The sequence below is a fragment of the Gobio gobio genome, assembly GCF_949357685.1.
Source record: "Gobio gobio genome assembly, chromosome: 9".
NCBI classification, from domain to species: domain Eukaryota; kingdom Metazoa; phylum Chordata; class Actinopteri; order Cypriniformes; family Gobionidae; genus Gobio; species Gobio gobio.
This window is the reverse complement of record NC_137115.1, coordinates 10,092,482-10,117,433: the sequence shown is the minus strand read 5'-3', so window position 1 is coordinate 10,117,433 and position 24,952 is coordinate 10,092,482. Positions and strand designations below refer to the sequence as shown.

General features: G+C 36.7%; 1 protein-coding gene across 3 annotated transcripts; it reads right to left on the bottom strand.

The window, feature by feature from the left end:
* Positions 1-532: 532 nt before the first annotated feature.
* On the bottom strand, positions 533-24,154 carry ddx6 (DEAD (Asp-Glu-Ala-Asp) box helicase 6). 3 transcript variants are annotated; one of them, XR_013817229.1, is made up of 15 exons: positions 24,037-24,154; positions 10,386-10,994; positions 10,233-10,296; positions 9,617-9,721; positions 8,132-8,261; positions 7,863-8,009; positions 7,668-7,762; positions 7,441-7,563; positions 4,011-4,139; positions 3,768-3,884; positions 3,526-3,589; positions 2,724-2,825; positions 2,420-2,604; positions 1,922-2,337; positions 1,023-1,775 (listed from the first exon to the last, which is right to left on the bottom strand). XR_013817229.1 is itself a non-coding variant. In XM_079825713.1 (14 exons), the coding sequence occupies exons 2-13, from the start codon at positions 10,586-10,588 to the stop codon at positions 2,429-2,431; spliced, it is 1,455 nt and encodes a 484-aa protein (XP_079681839.1). In that variant the 5' UTR covers positions 10,589-10,994; positions 24,037-24,154; the 3' UTR covers positions 533-2,337; positions 2,420-2,428. The 3 variants fall into 3 exon arrangements, 2 of the variants coding, with proteins under 2 accessions (XP_079681839.1, XP_079681838.1); XM_079825713.1 differs by having other exon boundaries at positions 533-2,337; XM_079825712.1 differs by lacking the exon at positions 24,037-24,154 and adding an exon at positions 13,139-14,193 and having other exon boundaries at positions 534-2,337; positions 10,386-11,046.
* Between the last annotated feature and the right edge of the window lie 798 nt (positions 24,155-24,952).

Sequence of the window (24,952 nt, the reverse complement as noted above, 5' to 3'; positions counted from 1 at the left end):
GGCTAAAGTGTCTCAAGCAAGCCCCTGTCAATCCCCACAAAAGAAAGAAAAAAAAATAATCTCACTCAAAAAGGCTATTAGTGTTTGGGGGGAGGGGGATAAATATTCCGCTGTAAAGAAAAAAAAAAAAAAAGAAATCATTTGGTTGTCAGCACCCATGAAATACCCATACCCAATCTTAAATACCCTCGTCCCTGCCACAATACTTCCTCAAAACAAAAACTCACCTTCGGTCTAAACACCTCTGCCCTAACCGAGGAAGTGCTCCCAGCACGTGTGCAGCCCGTATTATTGCCCAACCCTTGAACTAAAGTTCAAACTTAAGTGCAGCCCACACTGCAAAGTTATAGATTCTTCTGATAAATCTGTGCAGCATCTTAAGAACATGGTCTTGTTACAAAAAAAAACAAAAAACAAAAGAAGAGCTTGCTGACTCACGCTTCACTGCATGTCTCTGCCGCTACATAATGTCAGTCCATCGTTTAGAAGTCTTGGCATCCAGTTGTTGTTTTTTTGTCCATTTTTCCTTTTTCCAATGGGAACAAAGTTCCTTTCAATCCTCCCACCCCAAACGGTCTGTTTAAAGTCATCATGCCCTAGTGCCAATGAACACAAACCCATGTAACAGCTACACATCTCGCTTATAAATTCAACCTTTTTGCACGTTGCCAATTTGAGCTGCACTGCAGCGAGTAGCACTATTACATGATGAAAATATTAAATTTCCTCTATGATTAGAGTCGCCCGAGTTAGAGGGACCCTGCAGAGTGCCTCATAAGTCAGTGTTACAAGCAAAAGGCTGGAAAGCAAATAAGCCTCATGTTTTCTCAACCCTAAAATGAGGCCATTTATTTGAGAAAACCCACGTCAGGAACTTGTCAACACTGGGTAACGGATACGAGTCAATTTAGAGTGAACACGTGCACCACCTGCTGAAACGCTCAGGAGCTTACACTCAAAACATTGAAGTGCTTTTGGATCTGAAAAGAAAATGTGGGAGCCCAAATTTTTTTTTTTTTGTTATAACAAAACAAAAGGTGGTGCACTACCTGGAAAGGTTTAAACTCGGTTTAACTTATTTCCCATGGGCGAAAAATTATGGCATAATCAAACAAAAGTGTGCCGTCCAGTGCTGACAGAATCCTGATTTTAAAAGATCTTTCAAACACTCTTTTCAAATGGTCATCCAGCCTTTTTTAGCTCGTTTTAAAACAATCCATTTAAAAAAAAAAAAAAAAAAAAAAAAAAGAAGTATTTACAAAATGTTTACAATGTGCCAGGTCTGTATAAATGGCACATTTAGGACAGAGTGCCTACCCAATAAGAATGCAAAACTGCACTGAAATCAGGAGGAAAAGGGGAGGGAAGAAAAAGAAACAAGAGGGAAAAAAAAACAAGATATCCACATTCGTCTCAAAGCAGGAGTCCTCATGGCCAAGGAGAAAGGCTGGTCTGAGTCTGGTCAAGTCTCTTTAGTGTTGGCCCACTGAAGACAGAGGGGGAAAGAGTTATGGGTCTCTAGAGGCATGGCATGTTCCATGAGCGGATGAAGGGGGAAAAAATAAATCCATTGAGAGCCTTGTGGGACTTTTGAGAGATTGCCACAAGAACATTAGCTCCTATCATTGTCATCATGCTCTCTGATATCATCTCAGTTCTCCAGGGGGCTTCTCTTCACACCATAGTCAAGTACGCCAGAGACTGCACAAAAATCGCACATGCCACCCCCATTCTCTCTCCCGCTGTGAAATCCTGTTCTTCGTCGCCCCAAAAATCTACAGGTGGCAAATGCAATATTATTCTTCTGATGTCAAACATGAGGCGGCAGACAAGCAATACCAAAAGCCGTAGAAAAATCAAGATCATGTCTTAAAATGAAGAGTTATGAAAGGAGAAAAAAAAAATCATATCAGGTTATTACTTTTTGAACAAGTTAGACTGCTTGTTAAGGCACTTGTTTCAAATGACTAGAAACATGAAGATGTGCAGAGGGACAGAGAGAGTGGGGTGAGAATGTGCTTGCAGGCAATAAGTAGTCATTTCTTTGCTTAGGAGATAAATCCTCGTGTCCCCTCTTTCCCTCCTCAAGTGATTTGAAGTCTTCAGGATGAAAATTTTCAGTGCAGCAGTCCTTTATTAGGCCATGAGTCCTTCCTGATTGTTGGGCCGTTGCAACGTCACATTCCTTGTGGTGGCACCAAACAAGACAGAAATAAAAAGTGGGGGGGGAAGAGGAAGATAGACGGAAGATATAGATTAAACAAAATTATCCCCTATTCCCTATACACAGTAGGGAAGGAAAAAAAAGGTTGGGATAGGGGACAAAGGATTGGTGATCTGCAAGAGGTAGAAAAAGAAAAAAGATTGTTAAAATCAAACAGACACCGAAAGCTGTAGCGTGATTGACCTTTGAACTCACCTCTCCTGCTCACAGTTTAACCTCCTCCCCGCTCTCACTATGGTACTCGGCCACATATAGACTCTTGTCAATACTGCTGGGAATGGGCTTGATTTCAGTACCCAGCTGTTCTTCAATACCTTTCAGGTTAAAGCGGTCATCATAAGTGATCAAGTTAATGGCCAGACCCAAGTGTCCAAATCGGCCTGTGGGGAGAGAAGGCAATTAGCACGGCTACCCTTTCAAAGTCACTGTTTGGCAAGCAGGCCGTTTCAAATGCAACATTACTTGATCTCAGAGGAGACCAAAATAAAACCTTGCTCACCTGATCTGCCAATGCGATGGAGGTACGTCTCTCCAAGTTTGGGGAAATCGAAGTTGATCACCACATTCACAGCTTGTATATCAATTCCTCTTGTGAAGAGATCTAAACAAAAAAAGTATGAGTCAAAAACCTTCATTTTAATTTAAAAATGCACTATGTAACTTTTCCGTCCGCTAGAGGTCGCCTGTTCAAAACAAAGGCGTAGTTTGATGACGCCACGTTTGAGCGCAGAATCTTGGGACATGTGGTCTTCACCTCACAGCCGGTGGAAATGAATCACGATAGGACGCGATTATTAACGTTACTGTAGTATGAAGCAGAGCAGGACCGAGTGTTGTGGGAGCTGAACAAGGCCGCTGAAGCGATTGTTAATAAGATGTGCCACTTCGGCTTTTCCGGTCATGAGTATGAGGTAACGCAGCTCTGTTTATCATATTGGATACATCAGAGTGTGTTGAAAATGAAGTTATGATGTGCGTTCGCTCAGTGGCAGCTATGACACTTGTTGCACACTGCAGTGAGAGTAAAGCGTTTCTGCAAAAAAACGGAAACCGAGGGTAACGCAGATAAGACGCAATCGACAGGCGACTCCCTCACACGTCCTCACTTACTTGGTTAAAACAGCAATTTTGCACGATTTACAAATAGTTGGAAACATTTGGGATATTGTAAGTACTCAACTGAACAAAATATACAACACTGGCCTAGTGGTTTTTGGACATTTTACTGAAAATATGTCACATAGTGCACCTTTAAATGCGGCCATCATAAATGAGGTAAGCAGATTTTCAAATGTCCTTACCAGTGCAGACGAGATTTCGACATAAGCCATTTCTGAAATCATGGAACACACGGTTTCGGTGTTCCTAAACACAAATTAAAACACGCATTAGCAAAATGCGGAACGTCAACATTTTGGCTGCTTTTATAAGCCCAAATAGTGGATATTTTAAATCCTCTACATTCATTACATAAACCCTTGCTCCATTTCAAAATTCTGCCAATAGCAGTGCAACACCACCACAGGCCCCCCTTCATTCCCACCTGTCTCATCTTGGCGTGAATGTAGAAACAGGAGTATCCAAGCTGCGAAATCTTCTTGGCCAGGAGCTCCACTCGCTGGGATGAATTGCAGAAGATTATAGACTGATTAATCTGGAGCTGAAAAACAAACGTTAAAAAAAAGGATGTCTGCATGTTCTGCAACAGTCAGGAGGACAGTAATGCTGATTTTCATATCTGTAGTCAGATAAAGGGTGGCATGCACAAGGCTCAAAAGGCTTTTACCCTGGAGAACAGAGTATTAAGGCAATGGACTTTCTGCCTTTCAGTCACATAGGCGTAATACTGAGTAACCCCTTTCAGGGTCAGCTCCTCCATCAGGTTTATCTCATAGGGCTTCTGCAGATGGGCGTTCTGTTCACAAAAGCAGTGTAAATTAATACTTTCTGAAAACTGATGACAGCTTCAGCACATAATTACATACAATGATTATTGTATTAGGCTTAAATATAGCAAACATACAATGTTTTTTACAACACTATACCAAAAAAATATATATATATTTTATTTGCGCACTCTGGATGCACAAAAAAAACTGACACACTAGGACTGGACAATTAACGAAATCTTATTTTCATTTATGTTTTTGGATTCCTGCGAATAAGAATACAAAATGGCAATGATGCTCGGCTTGTCGTGTTACAAACACAACGCTCCCCTTTACTTTAGAAAGGTGTGCTGCTGGTCTTCCTTAAAATGTTAAGTGCACTGCAACAACAGTGATTTATGAACGCAATCTATTATTAATATTGATATGATTTTTATTTATTTATACAAATAAAACAACGTTCACAAGTCTTTTTGACTGGCACAATTTTTATACACATAAAAATTGCAACATTTTATTCATGATTTAACGCCATAGCAGCAGCAAAGGCTTCAATTTTTAAAACAAATATTACAATATATAATTAATTTAACATTGTCTTAATATACCAAATCAGACATGTATACCAATAACAACAACAGTAATAACAATCGATTTAATATTTGATAGAAATTCAAAAATTATTCCAGGAGAAACCTTTATTCAAAATGTCCATTAATATATTTTCTGAATAAAAACGTTGTCTAATATCTTTTAAATTAAAATATTTTTTACGCGTGAAACTTTTACACAAACCACAAACTGGTTAATCTTCCCCTTTCAATAAATATGAATAAGTAATAGGGGTGTCACGATTCTCCAAATCCTCGATTCAATAAAATTTTCGATTCTAATGTAAAAATCGAGTATCGAACCGTTACATTTATTTTTTTTAAAGCACCGGTTGCTGCCATTTTTAGACTAGACTTTTATGCAATATAATATCTGACCTTTGTTCGCAATGTACCACACTACATTGTCAAATATATTTTAGTTAACATTTATTAACAACAATGTCACAACTTGTATCTTCAGTGTTCAGTCAATTGAAAACTTAAGCAAAGTAACCTGCCATCTAGTTTCTCTTTTGTAAGTGCAGTCTTCTTCACAGATGACATTCAAGTTCACAACAAAACAAAAACAATAAAACAGCCATGTCCGTAGTCTTCTCTGAACAATTAAGTGTCTTAAACTATTTCCGAACAGTTGAACATATACCACACTGATAACTACTTTTTATCCCCTGAGAATGATGACTATTTTTTCATTCTTTCCTGTTCTTCCTAAAGATGGATATATGTTGTTTAGAGCTGCTCTTTGAGTTGTCAAACACTTTTTTATAATAGAACAAGACAACTGTAACAATTTTCTTAAAGAGGAATATGGAAAGAGAACTGTTAAACTATTGCTAAAATACTGTAGTCAAGGCAACAAAATGTGCGGTGATCAGACCTTCAAGAAACTTTCTCCTTTACATTATTGTATATGGAGTGAATCCCCGTAGCTGTGAGATGCGTTCTACTTGGGATTTCGTATTGTGGTTCTAGAGCGCAAATTAAATTCCTAAAACCAGAGTTTTCCACTACTGAATAAGGTCGCATGTCTGCGGCTATGACTACTCGTAACACACGCGTAATTGCATTTGCCCGCGAGCGTTGTCAACATAACTCACTGGAAATCCATAATACTTCCACACCGGCGATTTCAGTGAAAGAGGACCGGGTTCAAGTTTCTCGATGGGTCTCCTGCATCTGCAGTTGCCATGCTATCTTTTGAGTGGCTGTAGCTGAGGTTGACTCGCAACACTTCAACATGATTGTTTTTTTCCGCTTGGCTGGCAAGAAACAGGACGTGACATGGGGGTGTGGCAGCATCGACGATTCCATTTTCTAATTTGAAGTTCGAGATAGTGACTTAATTTTGGTCGATTTCGATTTAAAATCGAAATAGCCATGGTACTGCCGTGAAGATCTGCGAATATTACGCAGGAATGAGAAAGTAGTTCCTAGCCATATAGGTGTAGAAAATCGCAACTTTTAATTTTCAGTTTGTCTTAGCACACGATGTAACTGTAGAAGAGTCAAGTTTTAAATAGGAAAAATATTGAAAGTGTCTGATTCTAATCAGTCCATTAGCATCTCATTCAAAAAAATGACCAATGATGTATGCTAAGCTATGCTAAAAGTGCTACCGCCAGATACAAAGATCGGCAGAATGGATTCAAAAACGGTAAAACTCAACTATTTAACTCTAGGGGACTTGTAAAATGAGCCCATTTTCAAAAAAAGTGGAGTGTTCCTTTAATAAGTAAGCCTTGAATCTCCAATTCGGCATCTCGTATACAACCTGTTCATATCCATTTTTTTTAAATAACAGCAATTAACTCCTTGATTCAGTACTGGATTCACCTCATATAGTTTGCATTTTCACATTTGTTCCATTCACCATTTATTGTAAATGTTAGGGCTCTGCCGGTAAACGTGACAACCGCACCCCAAGACCACAATTGTGGCTGAGTCTCACCTGCGGTGGTCGGCTAAAACACTTTTTTTGTGTGTGTGAAAGCTGTTTCACATGAATATTTTGACACGAGTGAAGCACAAATCTTTTTCACAAAATAAATAATAAGTTTGCAATTGAATGTTACGTCGCAGCCATGGAAACATGGATTCATGCCGAACGAGAGAGGTAGGCTTTGTGAGGAGAGCCAAATTTAAGCTTTGCGTTTTGCGATCTAGTCTACCCGATTTTCCACAAATTTAAAAATAGGCTTACTCCATTTTATTCTACTAGACATGGAATCTCTTATTTATTTTCCCAAATATTCATTTTCTTCTCTTACGGGGGATTATAAATGTTTCTTCCTTTTGTTTGCTTTTAATTAGGATATTCCCATCATTTTCTGTATTAAAGTAGAAAACCATGTAGAACATACATTTTACTTTAAATTCTATTTAACACGGTTTGTTTGTTATTAGACTTAAGGTGCGTCAAGTTTATTTCATGCACGCCGGAGATTTTTAGTTTTGTTGTCTATTGTAGCCCATAATCAAACAAAGGCTAAAGTTCTTAACCCTACGTAAGATCATCTTGCAGATTCATTATGGGTTTAAAAATGCAGTCAAAAAGACTTGTGAACGTTAGTCATAACTAACTGTTACCAAGATGGCACCTAGTTAACGTTACATGGTTACAACCACTCTATCATTATTATTGAAAAGAAAACCAATTCATACTGAAATGTATTTAAGCAGGTGTTTTGTATTATTATCCGACCAGTGACCTTACCATGAACTTTTGCACACTCAGCGGGAAGGTGGCAGAGTACAGCAAAATTTGCCTTTGTTTGGGCAAAGAGCTCAGCATCTCCTCCATCATCTGTACAAAGTCTTGCGACAGGAGCTTATCTGCCTATTCGGTAACATGGGTAAAACATTCATGAGATATGAGAATTACCATATGGAAATCAAGCAAGTAATTAGCATAACTTCAAGATTAAGCTCTTATTCACATACCTCATCCAAAACGACCATCTGTACTTGATTGACTTTGGCCACTCCCTTTTTGATGAGGTCTAAAATTCTTCCCGGAGTGGCAATGACAACATGCACTACAAAGGCAAGCGTTCAATCCAATAAGATCCATGAAAGGAATATGTACAGTAGCTCAAATCATTTTAAAACCGTTCCTGCTCAATTATGATCACTTGCCTGTTTCGTCGAGTCTCATGATGTCATCACGGAGGTTGGTTCCCCCTGTAGTTGCCATAACCTTGACCCCGCCCATGTGTTTGCTGACCTGTATACAGATCTGGCTGACTTGTAGAGCCAGTTCTCTAGTGGGCACAATGACCAACGCTGCAAAAAGCATTTCAAGCATGAAGTCACTTAAAGAAATCATGTATGAAACCTATAATGGTGAAACTTAATGATCCCGAACAACTTCTTGTAAATGTGTCAAATCCAAGATAGCCACTGACCTTGTATGCTGTCTTTCTTCAGGTCAATGCGTTCAAGTAAGGGAATGAGGTAGGCGCCACTTTTTCCTGTGCCGTTCTTGGCTCTGGCTAGAATGTCCCTCCCAGACAACGCAATGGGAATGCTCTCCTCCTGCGGGAATGAGCGGGAACAAAGTAATGAGCAGATTGGTCCGATTAAATGCAGACATCTCTTGCCTTTTACTTGGATGGAAACTGTGTGGTCACTAATAGACAAAAAGATTCAAGCCTAAACCGTCTGAATCCAGTTTCCGTAAGAGACATTATCATTCACTTAAAGTGAGAGTTAAAATACAAACTTCTAAATTCATAAACTTTGATTGACAACTAATGAGACCGCAATTTAAATATGAATTCTGCATATCTGGGTGAATGAGCCGCGGTTTGGTCTACCACTCATACCCAAGCATGCATGACACTCATGGTGTTGTCAGCATCTGTCGTCTCACTATGAGAACATGAACGTCATATCTAGAAGTGCTCCGAGTCATTTCATGAGCATGTCACCATTCATCATATCATATTAAGATTATTATTAAGATTCATTGAAATTGTTATTTATTTGATAACCACCATTTTTTTTTCATTTCTATTAAAACATGAATCCAATCCAGAACAACAATTCCTGAAAATAAAAATGTATGCATTTAGCTGATACTCATCCAAATAGAGGCCCTTTTCATATTATTAAATTTTTATGAATTCAATTGATTTGACATTAATTTAACCATTAAAATAAAGGGGGGGTAAAACTAATAAAAAAAATGCAGACTTCTCTTGCCTTTCACTTGGAAAGCGTATGGTCACTTACAGACAAAAAGATCAATAAGCCTAAACCGTCTGAATCCAGTTTCCATAAGAGATATCATTAACTTAAAGAGAGTTAAAATACAAACTTCTAAATTCATAAACTTTGATTGACAACTAATGAGACCACAATTTAAATATGAAATCTGCATAATCGGTCGCGGTTTGGTCTACCACTCATACTCAAGCATGCATGACACTCATGGTGTTGTCAGCATCTGTCGTCTCACTATGAGAACATGAACGTCATATCCAGAAATGCTCCGAGTCACTTCATGAGCATGTCACCATTCATCATATCATATTAAGATAATTAATATTCATTGAAATTGTTATTTATTTGATAACCACCATTTTTATACATTTCTATTAAATCATGAATCCAATCCAGAAAAACAATTCCTGAAAATAAAATGTATGCATTTAGCTGATACTCATCCAAATAGAGGCCCTTTTCATATTATTAAAGTTTTATGAATTCAATTGATTAGACATTAATTTAACCATTAAAATAAGGGGGGGGGGGGGGTTAAAACTAATTAAAAAAAAAAAAAAAAAAAAAAAGGATTGCCTTCTCTATGTATATCAGATGTCTTTAGCAAGGAGTGATGCACATCTGAAATATTTGCCATCATCATGTGTCCTTTATTTGCCCCTTACCTGTATAGGTGACGGTTTCTCCCAGCCCATTTCAAAGATGCCCATAAGCAGCTCCCGTTTCAGGCAGTAATCCTCAAACTCGTTTCCCTTAGTCGCCGTCACATCCTGTAAATTTCACAATGATTAGACTTCAGAGTTGTACAGACCACAAGCAGCACAGAGAAACATTCTGGTTCAAAGGTTACTTTTTTTTTTTTACTGACATTAGAGCTGCATGATTCTGGATAAACAGTCACATTTTTTGTATAAAAGGGAGATCATGATTCTCCCACGATCCTGAAGAGACAGCTAAACTAAACAGTCTATTTAAAAAAAACAACAACATTCTTTTCAATTGGTTTGAAGTCACTTGTCGCCACCTACTAGTGTAACAATGTAATTCACCCTTCGCCGGGAGTTTGATTGACAGGCGATCTGACCAATCAAAATTCGCCATCCGCTGAATCTGCCATTTTTGTCCGACAAAAGCAGTCGAGTTCGTAGAATAACGTCAGTGGACTTAACGGTGTGTACGGACGTCTCACTACTGTTACATAATTTATTAATAAGATTGTGATCTTAGTTTATCATGCAGCTCTGACAGGCAGACAAGTTAACCTGTTAGAGATGGACTTACTGAAGTTCTCATGCGCATATCCTTTGGAGGAAGCTTTAGATTCTTCTTCCAGTCATCCCCAGGCCTAATAAATGACAGAGAAAAAAAAAATCATTATCACCACCATAATAAATCAGCACTCGCTGCATCATCTGCACTCCCTCCAGGACTTACTTGATGATAGTGTTGGCTGTGGGTGCAGGCTGGGAGTTGCCATTGTTGACTGTGCTGGAGGCTTTGACCTGGGAAGGCTGCATTGTTTGGGACCCCCCTCCACCTCCTCCAGGACCCCCTGCTGGCTTCACAGAGCCTCGCATTTGGCCATTCTGATTCGACAGTGCCAGAATGACTGGATTCTCCATTCTGGCTGTGCTCATGACTTAAGTGTTCTATCCTCCAAACAGCGAGTGACAAACAACAGTGGAGATAACAGTTTATCTTGATGGGCTTGCAAATCAAGTCGCAAGTTGTCCTTCCCACAGCTTTCGCAGTGTCCAAAGCACACGGAAAAAAAAAAAGTTAAAGCAATATTTTTCACCAGTTCCTTGTTCCTCAATATGCAAGTCTCTTGTGGAACATCTTAATATGAATGTCACTCAAGCAACAGGTCACAGATGTTATAAGCGGGGAGATTAGCTTCAATTATCCTTCCATGAATGAGTGAATGTTTCCTCTGCAAAAGGAAAGTTTCACAGACCAGGGGCCAGGAAGCCAGTGTTAGTCTTTTCAATGATTTTGTCCATTCCTTTCACTCCAATTTCAACTATTTCATAGGTTTTCCACCTGTGTGAGAGAAAGACAATCTTAAAGCACAAATATGAAGTGTCAAACAAAACTAGGGATGCACGATATATCGGCAACATATCGTTATCGGCCGATAAATGAATATTTTTGATGTTATCGTTATCGGTCCAATAAGAAAATTTGACCGATATAGTCAAGCCGATAGATAATGTATTATTTCCTTCAGCTGAGACGGACGCGCTGTCCACCATGATGGGTTTGAATTGCTCTAAATATGTTTGGAATCACTTCGAAAAGGAAAATACAGTTATGTGCAACATGTGCAGCGCAAGTCTTCTATAATCTACATAAAATGATAATGAGAATAGAATAGGCTGTAAAAGAGCGTTGTGTTTCAGCGCGTTTGTTGAGGGAAGAGCGCGCCCACGGAGTTACACCTTCATGACGAGCACAGTCAAGATCGCTTGTGCATTCACAGCCTTTTGTGCCATTGTAAGTTGTAATATTATATTTATTATTATTCTGTGTATGTAATATCATATAGGATGCGTTTGGTTGAGTTAATAAACGATGCAGTAAAGCACTTCATTGTACCGGTCTTTAGCTTCAGCGCGCGCCCACGGAGTTACACCTTCATGACGAGCACAGTCAAGTTTGCTTGAGCATTCACAGCCTTTTGTGCCATTGTAAGTTGTAATATTATATTTATTATTTTGTGTATATAATCCCATATAGGATGCGTTTGGTTGAGTTAATTAACGATGCAGTAAAGCACTTCATTGTACCGGCGCGCGCATTTCAAACAGAAATGCACAGCATTAATAACTACTGGGACTGTCCATAACACTGCAATGAGAATATTTCTGTTATAAACCGTAGTGAATTCTCTGGGTTTAGTTGTTTTTCAGCGCGCTGTTGTGGGAAGCGTCAACAACGCATTCTGACCAGCACAGTCAAGTTCGCTTGTGCATTCGCGTCATTTTAAGCATATGTAAGTCGTAATATTACGTTTTTGTAGTATAAACATCTGATTAAAGTCATATAGGATGTGTTTCGTTAAGTCAATAACCCGCAGTGCTTCACTGTACCGGTGATCATCTTAAGTTTCAGCGCGCTCTCAAACAGGGGAAGAGCATCCACAGGAGTTATAACCCTTCACCTATGCGTGATTTTGTGCTAATATAAGTTGTAATATTATATTTATTTTGTATAAATATCTGATTGTTCTCATATATGATGCATTTAGTTGTTAATTAAACTTCTAAGCGCTTCAGTTTATGGTTGTTCGTTCATTCTCTCCAGCTTCAGCGCGCTCTCAAACAGCAACATTATTCCTAATAGACTAGACTAATATTACAGATGTTTACTATTACTGTAATATTAAACATATTTTTTTTTTCAAAAACACAGAAGCATTATTTTTTATAATTAGCACTTTTATTGTTCTCGTATCATTTCCATCAACAATATGGTTTGATTAAAACCATTTCTTTATCGTCTGTGCGGAGGTTATTTCATGCACTTGCATTCTGATTCTTTATTATGCAGCCTAAGTAATGCTGTTCAATTACTTGTTTGCATTATTTAGGTATATTATTTTTATTTTTTAGACAATATAATTTTTGGTAACATTTTACAAATAAGGTCTCATTTTATTAATGCATTAACTATCATGAACAAACAGAGAGCAATAACCTTTGTTTCTTTTAGTAATAAAATGTTTGTGTTTTGTAACAGTCCATTCACAGTTCATACCTAATGTTAAAAGACACAAATTTGGGTCTGAATATGTTGAGATTAACATGAACTAAAATTAATAAATCCTGTTGAAGTATTGTTCATTCATTGTTGGTTAACTAATACTAACAAAAATTAAACCTTATTGTAAAGTGTTAAAAAAAAAAATTTTGGCCATAGGAGTGTAAAATTAATTTGAAAAGGTAAGGAATCTCACACTGGTTCAAATAGGCTACTGTAGTGTATAGGTTTGATTTATGTTGAAGTGTTTGGGACATGGCTTTTAATGGTGAGCCTTTTGTTTTTGTAATCAGGCTCTCAGAGTTTATTAAAATTTGTATTTAGATTTATCGGCCAATATATCGGTTATCGGCTTTCAAATATTAAGAATGATCGGTTATCGGTATCGGCCAAAATTTTCATATCGGTGCATCCCTAAACAAAACCACCAATTACGATTTTAGTCAACGCCGAGACCAATTACATAGGCAAGGGGTTTCCCCAACCTTTACAAAGAGACACTCAACATTAATATTTTCCATGAATAGATTCTCATTAACATAACTTTTCAAAAACATTACCTTAATGGATCATTCTTGTCCCACATTAAACAAAAAAAAACCCTTAAGCCACAAGTGAACCCTGGGGTCTAATATATGTAAATTACTTAAAATATAGGAAAAAAGACAAACAATTGATTTTAAAAGCACACTTTACACAACATACAGTATCACTTTGATTATTTGACGTAATCTTTTGATTACAAAGATTCAATTAATATGTTAGTTTTAGACCTTCATTTGATTACCATTTTAAGCAGACCAGGACTCAAAATAAACTTTCACTTTGTAGCCCTGGTGCTCCCAACTTCAAAAAGTTAGGAGAACCAGCTCAAATTCAGGAGCACCCACTGAAAAATAAGGAGCACCACAACTACAATTTATATATTAAAAGATTTAATTAAAAACACCACGTTTTGTAGAGAAATGAAAATGGTAGTGATGCACCGACCATGATTTTTCATGGCCGATTCAGACTATTTTTTCCCTCTCTCCAACAGGGCAATAAGGCCTTAATATCTGTAGCCATTTGAAATTAGAGGCAATCACTGCATTTTAATCGTGATCCAAAATATTCTACACATAGCCGGAGTAGGTTTTTTCTTTTTTTTTTTGATTGCATAATTTCTAGACTTGGAGCAAATACAGAATGATCTGACTTTAGCTTTGTGAAGTTGTTACATTAGACACACCAGCACAAAACAAAAACAGACGGACTTAATGAAAATGCAAATTCACTCACTAACCGCAGGTGGAGCTTACGGAAAAGCATTTCTTTGGGCACCGCTGTAAACAAAGCAGCTGTGCTTATAGACACTGTTTTATATAGGAGGTAAGAGGAAGAGAAAATGGCATCGAAACTATTCTGAAGACAGGGAGTTCCCTTCAGAGATACGGTCATATAAACCCCAATTATCTCTATCTCTATCTCTATCTCTATCTCTATCTCTATCTCTATCTCTATCTCTATCTCTATCTCTATCTCTATCTCTATCTCTATCTCTATCTCTATCTCTATCTCTATCTCTATCTCTATCTCTATCTCTATCTCTATCTCTATCTCTCCTATATTTCATTCACACACCCGTATCAAACATGTGAAGTCAGACAAATTTTGCACATCCGCAAATGAATATGTGAATCCATGCAATGAGAGTTGCACACTTGTAGAATATTTGGTCACAAATGCATTTCTTTTCTTTGATATTTTTCTAACACAATTGCCTTCAAATGACAAGTTCCGCGCGCTCTGACTTTTGCACCATGGCATACACTACGTGAAATGTGGAGCAAAAGTCATTTGTGCATCTGTGAGGCAGCGGCTGGCCCTGTTCAGAGAGCAGAGAATTTCGGCCAATCAGAAGAGCTCTTGAAGAAATGCATTTGTGACCAAATATTCTACAAGTGTGCAACTCTCATTGCATAGATTCACATATTCATTTGCGGATGTGCAAAATTTGTCTGTGACTTCACATGTTTGATACGGGTGTGTGAATGCGTTTTTTCTTCATGTGCGATTCGTAGAACAGGATTTGTGCACCTGCAGTGAAGAATGTGTGTAGTGTGTTGGTAGGTGAGAAAAAAAAAAGTTTACAACTCCTAAAATATTTTTCTCTGTGACTACAAATGTATTGATACACGTGTGGATATGCTCTACAGCTACAAATTCCACTCACACGTGTTCAGTTGTTTTGCACCAAAAATACCTTCATAGTTTGACGGCGTATACAGTCAGACACAGCAGTGCAGAAGGCGGCAATCAGGGCTTTAGAGCATGAGCTGGATATAAATGAAAGAAGATATGCTACAAATCCTCTTAGTTGATGGCAAATTCATGCGGTATAACGTTATATGCATCCACATATTGCGCAGCTGGCAAAGACACACTTGATCATACCGCACCAAAAAACGCTGAGCACTCGCTGCATGTCAAGTTGACCATTTGGTGTTTTTGACGAACAATATGTAGATGTTTAGTGAGTGGAAATGGATTGTTTCTGAATGTCCGTTTGCTATTTTGTGTTCACATTACGTTGTCTGTTGAAGCGTGTTTTCTCAGGTTACTGATGCACTTGCAGTTTTATACACTTTTGTTACTTATTTGTCCTTACATGCTCATTAATTAAATTATATTTTATTTAATAACAATCGTTTTAAAAGTTAATGCACTGTAAAAAGTGAATGTCATTTATTTTCAATAAAAGTCGCGATGCTTGATTTGGTTTACATTTGCTTGTTGCGCTCGCCTGCGCCCTCTTATGGGCATAGGAGACAATACAGTACTTTTTCCCTCTAACATTAAATATTGCATTTAGAATCCAAATATTAGTGATGCACCGATCATGATTTTACATGGCCGATTCCGATACCGATTTTTTTTATTTACACAATAAAAGAATGAAAGTATACATGAACAAGATGTTTATTTGGTATTTAACAGGCTAAATTGGATTTTGGCTAATGAAAACAAGTCCGTGATCTAAATTTAACGGGAAATTGAATTGGAAATTAAAAGGCTGAAAGGTGAAATTAAAGGCAACAACTGCATATTCTGCAATCCAAACAAAGATGTTACTTAAATCAGCATTTGTTTTTAAATTCAGTGTAAAGAAAAAAAGTCTTTACCAGTGAAATTAAATAAAACCAAAGTATATAATTGTTCCAAAATGTTAAATCAAATAATGTTTAGTGCAACGAAAAAAACTAAGATGCTACAGCAGGTGCTTTTTAAATCAAATTAAGTCAATGTAATTTTAAGGTAAAATAAAAATGATCATCCTATAGGCTACAGAACTGATAGTATTTCATTTCAAAATTGCATGCATTTTCTTCTTTAGGCTACAAAAAGAACTATTTCGGCTTTGTCACAATTTAGTCTGTTTCGTTCTCATCCGATCCAACACGTGAGAAGCTGAGCTGAACAAACGCTCACTATCTGCTCGTGCAGGGCGCGAAGAGGTAAGCTCGCGCAGGAAAGCGGCTCTTCATTCCCTTCAGCGTATCTCGTCTCTACCCTCAGTTCTCCAGTTTCCGTTTGTAACACACAAGTGACATTTTCGCGAATGATTGCAATATAGGCGTATGTGCACGCGGGCGCACTTCCGGAAAAATCGGCAGAAAAATAAAGAAAAACGGTTTTTGGCCGGTTAACCGGTGCATTCCTACCAAATATAATTAGAATTTTGATCATATTTAAGAAAGAATTTCGAATTTAGCTTTTCAGCCATTTTGACAGCCCTAACTCACACCAAAAGCACTTGCTAACTGGAGCTGTGATCATGTATCAGCTATATCTCCAAGGTAAGACAGCAGCGGACGATGCTGAAGTTGCAATAAATCACTACAAAATGATTAAAATGTCTCCACGAAATATACTGTCATTAGGGATGCACGATATATCGGCAACATATCGTTATCGGCCGATAAATGATTATTTTTGATGTTATCGTTATCGGTCCAATAAGAAAATTTGACCGATATAGTCAAGCCGATAGATAATGTATTATTTCCTTCAGCTGAGACGGACGCGCTGTCCACCATGATGGGTTTGAATTGCTCTAAATATGTTTGGAATCACTTCGAAAAGGAAAATACAGTTATGTGCAACATGTGCAGCGCAAGTCTTCTATAATCTACATAAAATGATAATGAGAATAGAATAGGCTGTAAAAGAGCGTTGTGTTTCAGCGCGTTTGTTGAGGGAAGAGCGCGCCCACGGAGTTACACCTTCATGACGAGCACAGTCAAGTTCCCTTGTGCATTCACATTGAAGAATGTGGGTAACCAAACAGTTGCTGGTCCCCACTGACACATAGTAGGAAGGGGGAAGTCAGTGGGGACCAGCAACTGTTTGGTTACCCACATTCTTCAAAATATCATATTTTGTGTTCAACACAAGAAAGAAACTTTTTTGGGGTTTAAAACAACTGGAGATGACAAATTATTATTATGAATATTAATGTTATTATTAACTTAATATGTTTTAAAGTATTTAAAGAAAGCTTTTGTTAGAGCCCTTGTTATTCTTACTTTTGACATTCATTTTTCACCAGACATATATCGGTTAAAAATATCGGTCTACCTGATCTGAAATAATTAATATCAGCCCTGAAAAACACATATCGGTCGACCAAACCAGCAGTTTCAGAGCAACTTAAGTGGCGCAAATAACCATTTCTGCATACGCACTGTAATAAACATCTTTTGCCATACTAGTGTTATTTTAGTAAATCACAGATTTTTTTTTTTAGTTTGTTGTTTTGTCCGTTTAGTTTTTATTAACCTTTATTTCAGCTTTAGTTTGGTAAAAGGTTAATTTCAACTAAATGAAAATAAGAAAAGTTTAAGTTATTTTATTTTATATCAGTCAACATTTATTTCAGGTAAAGAATTTATGGTTTTAGTTAGGGATGCACCGAATATTCGGCCACCGAAAATTTTCGGCCGAAAATGCCCCACAAGTGCATTTTCGGTTTTCGGCCGAAAGACTTTTATCACCGAAACAACATGGCCGAAATGTTGTGATGACGCAAACAGAAACCGCGACCTGCACGTGCTTGTCTGAAGCAACATGTCTGCGGTGTGGACGTGTTTCAGTATATCTGAGAAACACCCACGTCTGCTCCATGCACAAGCACTGACAGCGAGAGCTCAGAGCTGTTCATGTTCTCGATGAGAAGAGGACCAGACTTCACTGTGAAACCGAACGCAATCTTTAACAGTGGGCATGTTTTAAGCGCGGAACACACTTCAATCTGGCGGCAGCGCGCGCGCGTGAACGCGATCATCTGTGAGCGCGATCGATCATCTCTTCCTAAAGAATAAACATGAATGAACATCTAAGGTGTGTTGAGGATACATTACAACTTACTGTCATGTGTATATATGTGGTGTAATCGCTCAGTGTTTCAACGGCGGAAATACCTCAATATAACTGCTGTAAACTAAACAGTCATGTAGTCAATGCATACAGTCAATGCATCATTTACCTCAGGCACCTCAGTGTCCACAGCTGTTAGTTCACTAGAGAAATCAACTCTTTCACTAAATATATGACCTATATTAGCCGTTATATTCATTATATTCTACTTAACCTGTTAATGATATCTTGATTATTTCATGTATGTTTAAATAAAATGACAGACACTGTTTATAAATGATTATATTTCAACAACGAATTGGATAAAAAACTATTTTATAATTAGATTTAGAAGTTATTGCAAAAACTGCCTTATGTGAAGTGTACATGTTTGTGTACGATGTTATTTGAGTGTTGATTATTAGACCTAAAAATACATAGCAACTGAATTTAGGCTAATAGTTTGGGCTCTGTTTTTAACCTTTAATATTAATTTGCAAGTAAGGGCTCCCTATATAGTTTAGAGCAATATATTCAATAAACTTTTAGTTATAATTTAATTCATTTAAGGACAGACTTTTTTTTTCAGTTAACCAATAAAAAAGAAATAAAAAGCCATTTTGTAAAACTGCTGTACCGAACCGTCAGTTTTGTGTACCGCTACACCCCTATTCTACAGTTAACATATGGGCTATGGCAGTCTTTGCTTTGATACACTATTATGTTAAAGGCCTACAGAGAAAATAAATGTATCTTTAAGCAGTTGCACTTGTCCTGAATGCACTTTCTTGTAGTAGTCCTACAGAGAACAATTTTAAATGCACTAGACCTAAATGCACTTTGTTTTTATGAGAGAACATTTAATTTAAAAACCTTTCTGTAGGCCTGTACATTATTATTTAATGTACAAATGAGTGGGGTAAAGTTAAACATTTTAGTTTGAATTTTATTTTATACTGTGCATTGTTGCAATGTGCTAAATAAATATTGGCATAACTTGTAATTGATTTATTCTTTGAAACTTTAATATTAATGTATGCAATTGCAATGCCTTGATTTTAGTAAAGTTAGTACACAGTCATAGCCATAAATGCAATGGTACTAATATTTGGCATAATTTCTTTCGGTGTTTCGGTTTTCGGCTTTCGGCCTTGGTTTCCTCTTTTTCGGTTTTCGGTTTCGGCCAAGAATTTTCATTTCGGTGCATCCCTAGTTTTAGTTGTTAACTATAATAACATTGATATAAGTAAAATCTATTTTATTTAATATGCAAATAATATTCTTAGTCTTTCCTTCTTGTAATCAGGAACCCCACACAGAAACTAAAATAGTTTAAATTAAATTACATAAAGTTTATGAAACCAAATAATAACCAGGGTGGAAATTGGACACTGCATGACTTCTATAATCAACAAGCCCGAAATACGCAGAGAGACTTATTTTGAAATATCTATGATTTATTATTGCATGATGCTCATTTAAATTCAGATGAGGGGGATAAAATATGCATTCTTACAACCGTATACAACATATCTTCAAAATAGACGACTAGTTATACATTAAAACTATGCTGAAAGCTCCTGTATGTGAACCTTTTGCAGATAAATACAAGTGCATTTTCATTTACTATTGACACAAATCAATAAGTAAATCATACTCAACTATTATAGTAAACAACTTTTCCTAATTAGGCCTACTCTGTATACATTTTATGAATAGTATCATCATACATAATGTTTAAAAAGCTTCTTGTGTTCATACATTTCATTATAAAATGGCTTAAGTACACTACCCTTCCTGAAATACAATTAATATTGTCATCATTCATTGATTTCATGTTAAAATAATATACAAATTCACTACCCTCTTTGAAATACAATAATCAGTAAAAAAGAATCAGATTAATCCGGAGAAATAATCGCTAGATTAGTCGACAGAAAAAATAATCGTTATTTGCAGCTCTTAAGGGCTACTTATAGTTTAGAGCATTATCTTTAAGAAACTTAGTTATAATAATTGAATTAATTTAAGGACAGACATTTTTTTTCTCAGTAAACCCCTGTTTAATAAAATAAATAAAAAGCAATTTTGTAAAACTGCTGTACCGAACCGTGACTTCAAAACCGAGGTAAGTACTGAACCGTCAGTTTTGTGTATCGTTACACCCCTAATACATTTTTTTTTTTTTTTTTTTATATGGGCTATGTATCAATTCAGATGGTCCAAATCGATTCGATTTTCAATTCGATTCCGATTCAACTCAATGAATATAGATTTAATACAAATACAATATTTATTTTTAAAAAAAAGAACAGTGAACATAAGTTTACAAGTGGGTAATTAAACTTTTTATTTTAGGTACACTTGGGTACAATAAAACAGAACCCATCTCTATATTTAAAATGCATACAATTATGTTAAATACAATACATATTTGATGCAACTTTATTCTAAAATTTATCAGAAGTATTTTATAAAAAAAAAAAAGAATGGGTATTTTGACATTTATTCTAAAACATAAAAAGGATATTGGATGATTCAGCAATTTTCAGTACACAACAAGCTTTAGCTGGGATTTTGCCAACCGTCATGTGCAGTTACTTTTCATACACTTGAAGCGTGTTCAAAACTGAAGACTAGTTGTTGTCGTGGTAACGACCAACAATATCTTAACGTGCTGACTTATGTGGACTAACTTTTATTTGAGGAAATCTGTTATAAGTTATTAGGTTTGAATTATTGGTCCTGCGCTGTCTATTGACTTAGTTGATTTAAATATGTCTATAATGGCTAACGTCCGTGCTTAAGTGAACACTCAAGTTTAATGATTATAATGCAAGGCAAGCATTCGCATGTATGTGATATTTTTAGCGGTTGTATGCTCGGCTAAGGGGGTTTTGCAACACCTGGGTGATGTCTCATCAAATGGTTCCGCAGATTTGTAGAATTTCATTACAAATGTCGACAACGCACCATGAATGAATGAATGAATGACTGACAGGAGCGCCTCTCACTCCTTTGTAAACATCGCGCAAAGCAAATAAGAGGAAGACATCTAGTGGAGAAGACTAGTAATTAGATTAACGTTAATCTTATGTTCAATGTTTATGGTAATAAATATAAAAAAAATAAAAATGCATGGTTTTTGAATCGACCACATTTTTAAAAAACGATTAATCGATATATATATTCTATGCATTTCATTTCTTCACAAACTCTATGTAGTGTATTTCTGGTAATCACATGAAGAAAATATTATGCATCTTAAATTAATTCAACTTTGTCAAACAAAGTGCTGCACAACTGAGCTTTATACTGTCAAAATTAAAACATGGATAAAAAGTAAGTAATCAATCAATTTATCAAAACTTTATTTTTTAATCCATTAGGGTTAGTATTATTATTGCATTGAGATGCATCTAAATCCGGGCTTAAAAACGGAAAATATAAATCGGTTCACTCCGAGCAGAATCGATATTATAGCGTTTCCGTTTTTGCGTTCCTCAATAAACATTACTGTTCCGAAAACGGTTTGATATGAAAAAATACCGGTTTCATAACATTTTTAAAACCAGAAATACATGCATTAATTACAAAGCATAAACAGCGGACCCGTTTTAATGGAGCGTTAGACAATCTAAAGTGGCCCTACGAGTGATAACATTCTTTGTACATAACTTTTCCAACACGACTTTTGCATGAATAAAGAATAAATAAACTGGATAACCAATTGCTCTTTTAATGCACCGTCAACTGCTAATTTCAAAGCAAACACTGCGCAACACGTCCTTGCATCACAATCAAATTCAGTCAGCTAATAAAGCTTGATCATTTAATGCAATATAACATACCATTTAATACGAAGCATCAACCGTCTATATAGAAAACATTGCCAATACAGGACAGGTCAATCTGAAAGACTATAGGAAAAATGTTGGATAGATGCTAGTAGCCTGCTTGGACAGGCTTAAACAAAATCCACAAACTAGCCTAAATCAGTCTATTTGAGTTTAAAGTCCGTACTGCTTATTTACGCTTATTTATAGATGACTGGTGCGCGAGCATTTCACTCACGCTTGATCCGTCGACGTCACATGCCGTACTACTCAATTCATGATTGGTCACTGCCAAATTAAAATATTAAAGAGAACGATAAAATAACGTTATTAACCGGTTAATGGTCATTTCAAATGAACGTTTCTGTTCAGAACGATTCAAATTGATTTTGATTTCGTTTCCGGTTTTGTTCCTCTTAAAATTTCGTTTGTTTCCGGTTTACGTTCCTTGAACCGGTTCAGAGCCCTGATCTAAATTCTACTGTACAACAGTGATATATTTGTCAAGTTAAACCGAACTGTTATTTTGACGGGTTGCCGTGAAGACCTTTGAGTTTGTGCGTTAATGACGACAAAAAAAAAAAATGGTATCGTATGAGATGGCAGAGATGGAAACATTTGCTCGATGCCATTTTGAATGTTTATTCACCGCTCTGTTGAAGAATGTGCATTGGCGCATAGTGTTTCTTAAAGTGACATCGCCAACTACTGGTCTGGCATGCATAATACAGCACTTCTAGTCATTTTTGAATGGGGATCGTTTTGACATTATCGCCTGTACACGAAAACCTTTGTTTTTAATACTTTTTGGCTGTGTAAACGTACTCTTAGTGGTATAAACATTCATATAAATGTAACATTATGAATTAAATTGTTTAGACACTATTTACTTTATCCATTAAGATATTTACACAATATTTGATTCACAAAAGACTACATTTTGAAACTGACAAATGAGGTATTATCACTTCTCAATGGCAATACATTTGAGTAGTAATGTAGCATATGTGGTATTAATACAGCACATTTACACTAAATTGTAATAGCTGTTACAGCAGCAAAAGAGTTAACACACCGGGGAAGGAATAATATACAGAGAAAAAAGCTCTGGCAGAAGTGGCCTAGTAATAGTCTCTCAAATTAAAGCTCATTTGTAGTCAAACTGGAATCGACTCCATGAGGAGAACAACATGCATGATTGTTTTGAACATACGAACGAGGACCAAAAACCTTATTAGATGTCAAACCTGACCTCAATATTGATGGCAGCAGCACCTGGCACAAAGTCAACACGATAGGCCCCATGTTAAAACAGCACTTATTCCATTAACAGATAACAGACATTGTGACGATTCGCTTATGTTGTGGGTTTGTTAAACAGATGCAGTAACACCTTGACTAAACAGCTGTGTAATCTGGTTACAATTAGAGAAGATGAATGCTAGTTAGCTGAAGTTAACAAACTCCATACTAGTTCACGAAACTCACTAACGGAACACGGCAAACCAATGCATCTCGGTGTAACCAGTGTTATTCTGTCGTTATTTAGTTAACACTCTTACATTTTAACCGTCCTGCTTCAACACAACGTGCAACTCGCTGTCACGCAGTTAATGCTAATGTTTAGCTAAGCAGTTACCCCTTGCGGCTTCATATCAGTCAGAATGTACCAGTCGGATAACGTTTAAACAGTTAGGGAATACAGCTATTAATAATACATTTTCGACACGCTGCTTCGGTTTAAAGTACAATTAATTATTTGAACTGTTTGAAAGAAAAAAAAATAGTAGCATTGTGCTAGAGTTCATTAGCTTTTGCGTCCACACACAGGCCGCACGCGAAATAACCCCACAGATTCACAATTAACGGTCCAAATCACTAAACACCCATTTTTATAAACCATAAGGCATCGGTTATAAATCATTTACCGCTTGCTAACGTATAGCAACATACAGCTGAATGCAGTAACGGGGACAAAAATATTCATGACACCACAGACAGATATGTAAACACGCAGCTATAAAGAAACACACAAAACAGATTTAAAATCTAACAAGAGACATCATAAATTTGACTTTCTGTAAACTTACCAAACGTGGTTGGGAATATCTTTCTGCGTGTTTGTGAATTATAGGTGTAGAGCTCTGACATATATTTAGGGGTGTAAAGCGAGTGTGTAAGATGGCTTCCAGTCATCTTTAAACCCTCCCATAATCAGTCACATGAGAGCCCTGTCTAATCCACAAAAACACCACGCATATTATAATTATTTATTAAATGCATTTTTACTGCGGATTTTATTTTAAATGAATGTAAAATATTTTATATATCTATTTTTTTTATCAATATATACTGGTACTGCACTTTTTGGCACTTTTGTTGGCGTATGCTCGCCACAATTATACTTTCCCTTAAAAGATCATAATTACGTATCAGCACTGATTAATTCTTACCTGAGCTTGTTGTTGTCTTGACTCTTGGCAGAAACCTGACATGTGAAGGGAGTCATTTAATTAGGTTAACATAGTACTTGACTAATTAGGTTATGTAATGTGATTTAAGGAGGATTGTCATTTATTGGTGTCCCTAAAAACATTTTCGTCATAAGTTTTGAAATGGTTTGGTATGCACAGGGTAGAAATTTGTTGATAAGGACACCTGTGGGATTCAGACAGAGATAAACTAGTTAATTAATTGCCTTAAGTAGCTGAATGACTCTCTCCTGACCAATTACACTGAATTTAGGCTTATGCTGGCTTCACGTGCTATCGGATATGTGATAATTCTGACTTCTGAAGTCGTGATTACGAGCTCATTGCATTCAAGTTTCAAAATGTGAGGGCGTTCATGTGATATTACCTAGTAAACTTGTATAATTCCGAGAGCACATGAAGGCAGCATTATGCTTCCCTGAGACTCTACACAGGATAAGCGACTTTACAGTTAAATTCTAGTTAATGCTAAAAAGTTCACTATGTTGGTTACAAGATAGTGGAATCAGGCACA